General features: G+C 36.0%; 1 protein-coding gene across 2 annotated transcripts in view; it reads left to right on the forward strand.

Moving 5' to 3' along the window:
- Window positions 1-12,914, forward strand: part of SRBD1 (S1 RNA binding domain 1) — a 247,656-nt gene that overhangs the window by 22,677 nt on the left and 212,065 nt on the right. For both annotated transcript variants that reach the window (XM_007190081.3, XM_057558645.1), the window contains exons 6-9: window positions 2,302-2,419; window positions 5,097-5,235; window positions 8,359-8,455; window positions 9,760-9,895. In XM_007190081.3, coding sequence (XP_007190143.2) covers window positions 2,302-2,419; window positions 5,097-5,235; window positions 8,359-8,455; window positions 9,760-9,895 — 490 coding nt within the window. The remainder of the gene's footprint in view (window positions 1-2,301; window positions 2,420-5,096; window positions 5,236-8,358; window positions 8,456-9,759; window positions 9,896-12,914) is intronic.

A 12,914-nucleotide genomic window follows, 5' to 3' on the forward strand; every position in this document is an offset into this window, starting at 1 on the left:
GTCCCTAAATGGAGAGTTCTTTGGCTGTGTAGAGTTTGGTAGGAAATATGTATATTTCCTTTTTCTATTCTTTTATAGGGCATGGTAATTTAATGTTAGTGGATTGTGAGTTTTGTATGGTTGTAGAATGGAAAGCACTCTTTAAAAAAATTATTCCTCTGGATTTATTGTAGTAACTCAGAAATAAGCATATAAAGACTATAAAACTAACTGTATCAGTAGAGTTTATTAAGACAGTCTTTACCATTCATTTATTTATTGCATGTCTCCTACATGCCAAGTGCTGTGTTGTTGCTATGTGTGTTCTTCAACAAGGATATGATTTAAATTGGATATAATCTTACCATCAAGCCATTCTAAAAGCACTAAGGGTTATTTTTAGAACAAGCCTAATAAGCCTCTTTGATTTTGGAGGAACTTGCCTCTCACTAACATTTCTACCCCTTTTGTTGAACTTCTTTTAGTGCCAGGAAGATTTAAATGCTAATACGTGGAAAGTTATATTTCATCAAGAGGCAAAATCAATTAGCCAACCCAGAAATATAAATGACTAGTTATTCAAGTGGTTTCAGATTCAGATCACCCAGGGCCAGGCTAGTATAATCAAGCACAAAGGGACGCAAACTGGAGATCACAAGTCCTGTCTAAGAGGGGCAGCTGCTACTCATCTCCATCAGATTATAACATGTGGGGTTCTCTACCCAGATTGCTATATCTTCCTATATTTGAAAAACTGATAATCTGAATTTTTATGTAAAAAAATTTTGAGGTCAAACAAAATCATCTACAGGCCACATCTTAGAAGTCCAGCAATTTGCAAATTCAGAAGTAAGCTTTCTGTTTGGTTGAAGGCAAAGTAATGAAGAAAATCTTAAGGGTTTTGGGATCTGAAATTGGGGAAAGTGTCACAAACAAGCAAGAATAGTTTACTTAAAAAAATTAAAGGTATTCTACCAATTTTTGATTGGGTGGGGGACAAATAGGAGCTCTATGTCAAGATTAATATTATTATTTTCTTTTTCTCTGAAAACACACTTTAGCTGCAACAGAGTTCATTCTCTGGGTATCTATTAATAGAGGAATACATTAAATATTAGTAGAGGACTATTTCTCCAAGTAAGTGGTGGCACTGACTAGAACTTAGAAGATCTTTTTATATCGTACAGAGATTTCTTTTTGGTAATGAGGTATGGTCTCTATTTTTCTTGAGCTCAGCTTTTTCTATAACTAGAGCATTGGTTTTCACCCTGTTAATTGCTACTCATAAATGAGTAGTGAAACTAATTTAGTAGGTCATTACCACTTTAACAAAAATGAAATAGAGAATAGAAAATATGAGTGCAGCTTCTGTGGTAAAGGTAAATATTGTTTCATGAAACTATCATATGTTTATATAACTTTATTAAATATGAAATTATGTATGTGTATATACTGGGTTGCAAGGTAAAATATATTTCTTACTGAGGGTCACTTAAAAAAGTGAATTAAAAAATGATTATGATTATGGATAGTAAGAAACTTCCTGTATTTTCTCTAAAGATGCCTTTCCTCTCCCTTATATGCAAGCCGGTAGGTCATTGGCCTTTTGTCGAAATGACCCTGGTAGGCTTCAGCCTCTGAAAACAGTCTTGTGCTACCAGGAGTGTAGAAGACACAGAGGTGTGATCTAAGGACTGCATATTCTTCCTCATTAACTTATAATCTTCTGCCTTTCTTTTTTTTCATAAGTAGATTGAGTTTTCTTTTCCATCAATCATTTTTAGTAATTTATATTATCATCTCTCTAACTTTTGCCCATCATTTTAGCAATACCATTATTAGGCAGAAATTATAAATAGTAACAGGTAATGAAATAGGATGAAAGGCTGTAATAATAATACATTCTAAAGTATCAAGGTTTTGAAAATCGAGGAGAGACTGAAATACTGTTTCAGCTTGAAAGAGACTGTAGACACATAGCAATTACATAAAACCCATTCTTAGCTGAATTCACTATCAAGGACATGTATAGGAACAATTGGTGAAACTTAAATGAGATCTGAGGGTTAGAATATATCAATATTATATCAATATTAATATCAATTTTAATTACCTGCTTTTGATGGTTATAGGAGAAGATTCTTGTTTATAGAAAATACATACTAAAGTACTTGGGGATGATGGTAACTTATTCTCAAATGGTTCAAAGGGGGAAAAAAGTTCTTTTTACCTCACCTACAACTTTTCTGTAAGTTTGATATAGCTTCAAAAAGAAAGTTTTAACATATAGGTCTTGTATATTATAAAAGTTTCTATTTTCAGGGCTGTTGCAAAGAAGGCTTATAACACAATCCAAAAAATTAAGAAGGAGGGGAAGATGTCTGAGTGCTTGTTAAAAGCCTTGCTGAACTGTAAAACTTTTGAAGAACTAGAACACGTGGTAAGGAATCCTTTTTATCTTTTAATGTAATACTTACCTGAGTATATTATGATTTGGGTCTTATAGTTAAAGAGCTGGAAATAAAAAGCTAAAGTCATCAGCCACCATCATTATTTAATTCAACAAAATATTCTTTATTCAGTAAATATCTGTTAAGCGCTTTTTTGTGATAGGCACTTGGATTTATTGGGTTGGCCAAAAGGTTCGATCAGTTTTTCCCATAAGATGGCTCTAGTAGCACTTAGTTGTCTTTAACTTCATTCAGAACAATTTTGTTAGATTGTATGTGACATCTGTCATATCAGCGTGCATTTAAAAAAAGGACTTATCACAATTGGTGAATTTTTTTTTTTTTTTTACAATTGGTGAATTTTTGTGTAGCCATTTTAATATTAAAGATGGAAGGAAAACAGCATTTTCAACATATTATGCTTTATTATTTCAAGAAAGGTAAAAATGCAACTGAAATGCAAAAAAAGATTCGTGCAGAAAAAGATTTGTGCAGCATATGGAGAAGGTGCTGTGACTGATCAAACGTGTCAAAAGTGGTTTGCGAAGTTTCGTGCTAGAAATTTCTCGCTGGACAATGCTCCACAGTCGGGTAGACCAGTTGAAGTTGATAGCGATCAAATCGAGGCATTCATTGAGAACAGTCAACATTATACCATGCAGGAGATAGCGCCGACATACTCAAAATATCCAAATCAAGTGTTGAAAATCATTTGCACCACTTTGGTTATGTTAATTGCTTTGATGTTTGGGTTCCACGTAAGTTAAGTGAAAAAAACCTTTTTGACCGCGCTTCCACATGCGATTCTCTACTTAAACGTAATGAAAACGTTCTGTTTTTAAAACAAATTGTGACGGGCAATGAAAAGTGGATACTGTACAACAATGTGGAACGGAAGAGATCGTGGGACAAGTGAAATGAACCACCACCAACCACACCAAAGGCTGGTCTTCATCCAAAGCAGGTGATGTATATATGGTGGGATTGGAAGAGAGTCCTCTATTATGAGCTCCTTCTGGAAAATCAAATGATTAATTCCAACAAGTAATGCTCACAATTAGACCAACTGAAAGCAGCACTCGACGAAAAGCGTCTGGAATTAGTCAACAGACAACGCATAATCTTTCATCAGGACAATGCAAGACCGCATGTTTCTTTGATGACCAGGCAAAAACTGTTACAGTTTGGCTGGGAAGTTCTGATTCATCTGCCATATTCGCCAGACATGGCACCTTCGGATTTCCATTTATTTTGGTCGTCACAAAATTCTCTTAATGGAAAAAATTTCAATTCCCTGGAAGACTGTAAAAGGCACCTGGAACAGTTCTTTACTCAAAAAGATAAAAAGTTTTGGGAAGATAGAATTATGAAGTTGCCTGAAAAATGGCAGAAGGTAGTAGAACAAAAGGGTGAATACGTTGTTCAATAAAGTTCTTGGTGAAATGAAAAATGTCTTTTATTTTTACTTAAAAGCCGAAGGCCCTTTTTGGCCAACCCATTACAAAGATGACTAATACATAGTCCTTGTCTTCAAGGAATTCCCAGTCGAGTGGGGAAAAATGAGAGTAGGTAACAGAAGCGTAAGCTTACGGGAGAGTGTGCTGAGCTGGAGACATAGATGTGTCTGCAGCATGTAATTGGTATTTGGAACCATGAAAATGGAAGATTTCACTCAAGGAGAGATCATGGGGTAAGCAGGTCAGGATAGACCATTGAGGAACACTAACTTTTTTTTTTTTTTTTTTTTTTAATTTGTTTTTGGCTGTGTTGGGTCTTTGTTTCTGTGCGAGGGCTTTCTCTAGTTGCGGTGAGCGGGGGCCACTCTTCATCGCGGTGCGCAGGCCTTTCACTGTCGCGGCCTCTCTTGTTGCGGAGCACAGGCTCCAGACGCGCAGGCTCAGTGGTTGTGCACGGGCTTAGTTGCTCCGCAGCATGTGGGATCTTCCCAGACCAGGGCTCGAACCCGTGTCCCCTGCATTGGCAGGCAGATTCTCAACCACTGCGCCACCAGGGAAGCCCAGGAACACTAACTTTTGAAGCATGGGTGGAGGAAGGGAGAGCCTAAGGAGGAGACATGGAAAGAATAGTCAGAGAAGTATGAAGAGAATCAGGAGATGATGATACCCATAAAAGATTAAGGAAGAGAGTCATAGAAGGAGTTAATGATCAATGGTTAAGTAATTAAATATAGCAGGGAGTTTTGGCAAGATAAGGACTGAAAAATGTATATTTGGTAATTAGGGATCATTGTGGATCTTTGTGATACCACTTTCAGCAAGGTGTGTGGCAAGAGAAGCCAGGGGGCAGTGGGTTGAGGAGTGAACGTGGACTAAGAAGTAGAAGCATTGTGTGAGGACATCTTTTAGAGGAGCTTGCTTGAGTTGAGGACTTGCAGTCCTGGCAGTCCAAGCACTGAGTTTGTGGGATGAGTGAATCCAAGCAGATAGCTAACTGTAAGCGTGTAGAAAAGTATAAAGAGTCTGATAAGGAACAACTGTTTTCATACAACTTGTATTCTCTGTTAGCATTAATCTTTGAAGGAAGAGGAAAGGGTTGAGAAGAGGATGTCTTTAGCATTCTCACATGTCCTCTAATTTTGTGTCCTAATTTTAACTTTTGCTTTTTAAAACTGAATAATTTGGTATGTTTTCTGACTTTTTTCCCTAGTCAGCACCATATAAAACTGGGAGCAAGGGCACCAAAGCCCAGAGAGCAAAGCAGCTGGGATTAGAAGGAGCAGCCAGGACACTGCTTGAGAATCCAGGGGACCTCAATCTGCTCTCTTACATTAGGCCCAATGTTAAAGGTACCAGCTTTACTTAATAAAGAGGTCGTTCCTGTGTCTTTCCTTTTTTAATTTGAAAACTTAGGTTAAAAAAATTGTTTCATTAAGTAATGATGATACAAAAGAATATTACAGCATATAAAGAGTAAATAATTATAATAAAACAAATCCCAGTATACCTCCTGCTTAGCCATTCAGCTTTCCTCTTTTGATGAAGTGCCTGTTCTACTCTTCTGCTCATTTTTCTATTGTGTTGTTTCACTTTTTCTTATTAATTTATAAGAATTTTTTAGATATTCTTGCTCAGTTACATGTGCTACAAATCTTTTCTCCCAGCTTGTAACTTCTCTTTTCACTTTCTTTATGCTGTCTTTTGGTAAATAGAAGGTCTTAGTTTTATCATAGTTAATTTATTAATCTTTTCAATTTTGTTAATCTTTTCTTTTTAGATAATTGCTTCTTTTTCTTTTTAAAGAATTTCCTTTATATCCAAGGTTATAAAGATCCTCCTGTATTGTCTTTTAAAATTTTTATTCTATTTCTAAAAACTTATTTAATTATAAAAATCATATCTACTTTTTAAAAAGAACTTCAACAATTCGGACAGATATGGATTGTAAAGTGAAGTCCTACTTCCACACTTCTACTCTCCACGAGTAAAGTGTTTGTCTTTTTCTTAAGTGTATCTTCCTTTCACTTTGTGTGTGTGCGTGCACAGGAGAGAATGAGAGAGGAAGGGGGTAAGGGAGAGATATTTCTAAGAAGAACCCAAGGAAAGTGTCAACTGATACGTGTCAGGGTATATTGGTTTTATTGTCAAAATGAGCCTTGGAGTGAGAGCTTTTTGAGTAAGAGTGGCTTTTTCCAAGGAGTGGTCTGCTAGGATTGAATGGGGAGATTGATGCTCTGGTGATTACTACTCTCATTCTAGTTCCTTTTAGCCTTCCTTCCTTTAGGCTGGGAGAGTGTCTGTAGGGGGCAGTCTCTGACAACAAAATCTAAAGGATGTACTAAACTGTAGAGAATCAGCATACCAAAACCTGTGTTTATTTTATATAATCTGGCAAATGTGAATTTGCAATTAAAAAAATTAAGTATGTGTCTGTGAAAATATGAATATCTGCTCATACACAAATACACACATCCTAATATCTATATTGAAAAGGGCAATAATGAAAAGAAAAAGCAAATTGGTAAATATGTGAATTTAGAGATGGGTTGAAATGAGTAAAATTCAAGTTTGTTTTATTTTTTTCGTTATATTTTCAAATGGTTGCAACTTTAATATTTACTGAGACCATATAGCCAAGCATTAAGGTTAGCCACAGTGGGAACTGTCTGTGCCCAGTGATGGTATGTTTTATTATCAATAGAATCAAACGTTGGAGCTTTCAGAATGTTAGATGCATAATGATTTATGGTCAGTTTTTATTTTTCTCTTCTGGTCTGTTTTCTTTCCTTCCACTCTTCACCTCCTCTGGTACAAAGTTTTCCTTAGTTCACACACATACTGAGTTCCTACTAAGTAGGTTTGATAACATAAGGTTTACAAATTGTATTCCCCTGAATGACGTGGGCTTTACAAAAGCCCATTGTTATAATTGCAAAATCTATAATTTCCTCTTTCTAGTCTCTCTAGACTAATTGGTCTCATTGTAGGTTCCATCTTTACTACTGACTTCTCACCCTGGTATTCTCATTAAACTTCGGGTAATGATGCTGTGAGGTACTTTTGGACTCCAGGAATGAATGCATAGTGAGTGGTTTTCTAGGATAAAGACTGATCTAGTGAGAAAGCTAACACAAGAGCAGACACCTACTGACTGCTTACTATGCGCCACAGCTGTTCTAAGTCTTTACATATACAATCTTCCACCTCTCAAAGGTAATTTGTTCCTGAAAATTCCCTCATAGGGAAACTCTCTTAAAATGTAAACAGGATTCCTATTAATTTCAGTGGCCAAATTTCTTTCTTTAAATTTCTTTGAAATAAATGCAGTTACATCATTAGTTAAGATCAGTTATCATAACACAAGCCAACAAGGCATTTTCTCTTTATTAATTACTCTGTAAGTCTGTCCTCCTGTCCTCTTTGTCTTCTGTACTTGTTACTCACTAAAACCATACCCTCAGAGAAACATATTTATGATACTCAGTGCTTGTGTAATTCAAGATTTAATGGAAGAAAAAAAAAGAAGCTTTAATGGAAATAGAACAATAAAGACAAAAGAAATAAATAATGCATTGCAAATGATCTCTCTCAGTGTATAAGTTGGTATTGCAGGGGCCATAATGTACAAGACACACTGCTGTAAATTAGCAAACTGAAAGCACTTGGAGAGAACTTAATGTACCATTGGTAGACAATTCAGCTGTGAAGATGAACAACCACATAATGGCTCTTCTTTTGTGCTCATTTGAGGTTTGAGAAATTCAAATAGGTCATTGAAAATGTGAATAAATGCCTCATAAGCCAAAATAGGGATATTAATAAAATTATTTGCAAAAGAGAATTTTTGTAACTGGAATGAAATAGTATACCTTGAGATATGACTCTATTAATATATATTTCCTATAACCTATAATGCTTAATCCTATAATGCTTAATCTTTGTAAATACTTCATGAGGTAGATACTATTATTATTCCATTTTTATAGGAAACTGAGGCACAGAGAGAACAAGTAACTTGCCCAGGGTCATGCATTTGGTAGATGGTGGAGCCAGGATTAGACCAGGCAGCTGGCTCCAGAGCTGCATTTTTCACCACTAGGTTACATGGTATGTTAAGGTCCTGTATTATTGTTTTTGGAGACTTGATTTTGTTGCTGAGGGAAGCTAGTCACTACTATGATACTTTTCTTTTTGTTTGTTTGTTTTTTTAATTTTTATTGGAGTATAGTTGCTTTACAATGTTGTGTTAGTTTCCACTGTACAGCAAAGTGAATCAGCTACATGTATACATATATCCCCTCTTTTTTGGATTTCTTTCCCATTTAGGTCACCACAGAGGATACTTTTCTGTCTTAAGTTTGTCAACTTAAGGTTTTATTTTGACTGGAATAAATTTATTGTGATTTAATTATAGATTTAAAAACCAATCTGTAGTTCTTGCTTTTGTTTTCCCTCTTACCCTTCTCCTAAAGGGCTTTCAGCACTCCAGGATATTGAAACAGGAGTGCAGCATATTTTAGCAGACATGATTGCTAAAGACAAAGACACGCTTGACTTCATTCGGAAATTGTGAGTAACTCTCTAGAGTTTTCTGCTTTGTGGACTCATGACGTTAAGGGTCGCATGGTTAGTGCTAACTCCAGTGTTCATTAAAAACTTTATTTTCAGACTTTTAAAAATTAAAAAAATTTTTTTAGTAGCACAGCTCTCTGCTCAAACAACAGAACCCGAATACATAAAACAGATAAAAGTAAAGTTGCTTTAATTGAATTCTGGGCAGGGAGCCTGGAACTCTGCCTGTTCATCCTCCTTACCCTGAAGCATCTCAGCAGAGACCTCTGAGGAAGACAGTTTTAAAACCACTGCATTGTGCAATATATGCTAGAGAGAGATTCATAACCATTGAGAATGGGTGGCATTGCTTTTTAAACGTATTGAGATGTATGCACTTAATTTTATAATGTTTACCAGTGGTTGGGTTAACTTGAGAATGTTTAATATCAGGTATGGATAAAAGTGCTGACCTCAAAATGAATTTTAGCTGATGGAGAGAGCAGTTTATCCATAGTATCATAGTCCCAATTTATAAGAGAGTAAAACCCTTTGACCTAGACCCTACTTGGGCTTATGGATTTTATGCCTCATTAAAAAAAGATATTATTTTAAAAACCTTATTTTTAGGTACTGTGTCCTTCCTTTCCTTCTGTGTATCAGAGGACAGGGTTTGGCAGAGGTCTACTCTTCCTCTCTCTCCACATCTCTAGCTGTGTGAGCTGTGCAGAGGAGAGTAAAGGTGAAAATGAACCGGTTGACTACTGTAGCTTGTCAGGGTTTTTGTTAATGTAAGGGAGAGAATTTTTCTTTTTTTCTCAGTGGCCCTCACAGGAGTGAGTTGAAGTAGGAGAATTGTGCAGGTTTTTAAATGTGTTTTTATAAGTAATTATACTGCTGAAATTTGGTTCAATTTCATAAATTATCATTGGAAGCTGTCCTGACACATCATCTTGTTTCCCTTCTTTTTAGCTTTTAATTGGTTCTGACTCCCTAACTCAGTGGTTAGAAAAGGATGATATCTAGGCCAGAGTTATTAGTCTCTCGCATAACTGCAGATAGTATCCGAACTCATTTAGGCATTTTATGGGAGGATTGGGTTGAAATATAAATAGATCTGGAACACCTATGCTAGCATGAATAGGCGAGGAGTCCCCTTTTGATGGGTCAACACGTTTTAATAGTTGAGCATCATTAAAAAAAAATCTCATTTGGTAAATCTCATTTAGTTTTTTGTTAATCTTCTTTCTATATAATGTGTTTCTTTACTAAAGCACATATTAATAACTACTTAATGTTTGAATATTTGTGTATCTGAACAGGTGCCAAAATAGATATATTTGTATCCAATCATCTCTGGCAAAGGTATCCTCAAAAAAAGTAAATGAAAAAGATGTTGATAAGTTTCTGCTCTACCAAAATTTTTCGTGCAACATAAGAAACATCCAACATCATCAGGTAAATAAGAAAATTGCTTATGCATGCTGATAGTAGTAATAATGATAATACCTCAGATTTGTTTATTACTTTATTTACTAAAGAATTTTCAATCAACTATTTTCTTCCTTCATATAAATTTTTATAATATTGTTATATCCTCCCCATTTGACAAATGGGGAACTCAAGACCCACAGAAGTTAGTAAATGACACTGAGACTTATTAGCTGTGCTAACAGTATAACACTTCGGTATCTTGACTCTGGCTGGTGATCTTTCTTATTAGACTTTCCTTCCCAGTGTGCTTGGATTTGAGCTCAATTCTGGATCTTTTCCATGTGAAATACAAAATACAGATAACTGAATTAGAATAAATAAAGATAAATAAAGTATGAGAGATCTCAGTCATATAAATCGTAGTCATTATATCTCAGTCTTTTTTTTTTTTAATTAATTTATTTTATTTATTTATTTTTGGCTGTGTTGGGTCTTCGTTTCTGTGTGAGGGCTTTCTCTAGTTGCGGCGAGCGGGAGCCACTCTTCATCGCAGTGCGCGGGCCTCTCACTATCGTGGCCTCTCTTGTTGCGGAGCACAGGCTCCAGACGCCCAGGCTCAGTAGTTGTGGCTCACGGGCCTAGTTGCTCCGCGGCATGTGGGATCTTCCCAGACTAGGGCTCGAACCCGTGTCCCCTGCATTAGCAGGCAGATTCTCAACCACTGCGCTACCAGGGAAGCCCTCAGTCTTTTAATTTCACATTTCATTTTATTAATTTTTATCCTAATTGTAGTTATAGGTTATATATCTACATTGTGGAATGTGGCTTTAAATCATATAGAAAAAAAATTTTTTTACAAACCAAAAATACAGTAATACTGGCTTTTGTATTTACCTGTGTAGCTACCTTTACCAGTATTCTTTACTTCTTTGTATGCTTTTGAGTTACTATCTAGATTTTATTTCAGCCTGGAGGACTTTCTGTAACATTTCAGGTAGGGCAAGTGAACTCCCTCAGTTTTTGTTTATCTGGAAAGTCTTAATTTCTCCTTATTTTTTAAAATTTATTTTTAATTGTGATAAAATACATATAACATAAACTTTACCATCTTAACTTTTTAAGTGTACAGTTTAGTAATGTTAAGTATCTTAACATTGTTGTGCAACCAATCCCCAGAATTTTTTTATCTTGCAAAACATAGATTTTTTGAATATAGAATTCTTGGTTAGCAGATTTTTCTTTCAGCACTTTGAATATGTTACCCCACTATCTTCTGGCCTTAATGGTTTTGATGAGAAATCAGCTGTTAATCTCACTGAGCCCTTGCACATGATGATTGCACTTGATTTTCTTGCTACATTTAAGATTCTCTGACTTTTGACAATTTGATTATAATTTGTCTTGCTGTGGATCTCTTTGAGTTTATTTTTCTTGGAGTTTGTTGTGATTTTTGGTTGTGTAGTTAGATGTTTCTGATCAAACTTGGGAAAATTTTGGCCATTATTTCTTCAAATATTCTTTGAGCCCTTTTCTCCTGGGTCTCCCATTATATGTGTGTTGGCATGCTTGAGAGTATCCCACAAGTCTCTTAGCCTCTGTTTATTTCTTTTTTTCTTTTTTTAAATTCTTCTCAGACTATGTAATCTCAATTGACATATCTTCAAGTTTGCTGATTCTTTCTTCTGATTGTTCAAATACTGAACCCCTCTAGTAAATTTTTCATTTCAGTCATTGTACTTTTTTGCTCAAGAATTTCTCTTTGGTTCTTTTTTTATAATACCCAGCTCTTTATTGATATTCTGTATTTGTTGGGATAACATGCTCATGATTTCCTTTAGGACTCTGTGATTTCCTTTAACTTTGAGCATATTTAAAACAGTTAGTTTAAAGTGTGTCTAGTAATGCCAAAGTCTGAACTTCCTCAGAGATGGTTTCTGTTAATTTCTTTTTTTTCTGTAAATGGGTCATATTTTCTTGTTTCTTTGCCTGCCATGTAATTTTTTGTTAAAACTTGTCATTTTGAATATTATAAGTTGGCAACACTGAAAATCAGATTCTCCCCCCTCCCCAGCATTTGTTGTTGTTGCTGTTGTGGGGTTTTGCGGTTTATTTAGCGACTTCTAAACTGTTTCTGTAGTCTGTATTCTTTGTCATGTTTGGCCACTGAAGTCCCTGCTCTATTAGCTTAGTGGACAGCTAGTTACTTGACAGAGATTTCCTTCATTCCTAGAGCCAAAACAAACAACAACTTTCCTGGTCCTGCGTATTTGCTCTATGTTGGGGCATCCTTCAATGCTTAGCGAGGCTGTTTACAACTCTACCTTAGCCTTCACTTTGTCTTTGTGTGGAGCTCAAAGGTCAGACAGAGGTGAAAACTTAAGGTCTTCCCAGGTCTTTTCAGAGCAGGTGTCTGTCTAGTCCTGAATGCGTGCATGACCTCTTAGATTTCCTAAAATATGCGGAAATTTTAAAAAGCCCCTTTCCTCTCGGTTATCTCTTTTACTAACCTCTTCCTTCCCAGGTTTTTCTGGTGTGTCTGATGGTTGCCCTGACTGTAATCCCTTATCCCCAGGTGTTATCCCTGACCCCTTGAAACTGCAGCTAACACATTGCCTTTAAATACTTTGAACAAATGTCACCCAGGAGCTTCCTGGGGAAGCTCTGAGACAAGCAAAACAAAGGCAAGCCCTTGAGCCAAACCGTCAGGGAGCTATGAGACAGATCGAAACACATAATCACAAACTTTTGAGAATAAGGTCCATATTGCTCCCTCTGGTACTGGCAGACTGCACCAGAAAAGTAGGCTGTTATCTTCACTGCCACTGCTGAACTGCAGAGTGGAGGATGGTAAGTGGGTAAGTTAAAAGTGCTCTTTCACCAAAATTCTGCAGCTTCTTCTTTAAGTGTTCCTCTGATTATTGTAAGTTTTTGATTAGATTCCAGAGTTCTGAAAAAGCTGAATCTGGCAGTTTTTGCCAGTTCTTTGCTTTTGTAGAGGTTTGGAGTTTTGGAATTCCCTACTCCACCACTTTGGTCATGTCAC

The sequence above is a fragment of the Balaenoptera acutorostrata genome, chromosome 12 (genome assembly GCF_949987535.1).
Source record: "Balaenoptera acutorostrata chromosome 12, mBalAcu1.1, whole genome shotgun sequence".
Taxonomy (NCBI): domain Eukaryota; kingdom Metazoa; phylum Chordata; class Mammalia; order Artiodactyla; family Balaenopteridae; genus Balaenoptera; species Balaenoptera acutorostrata.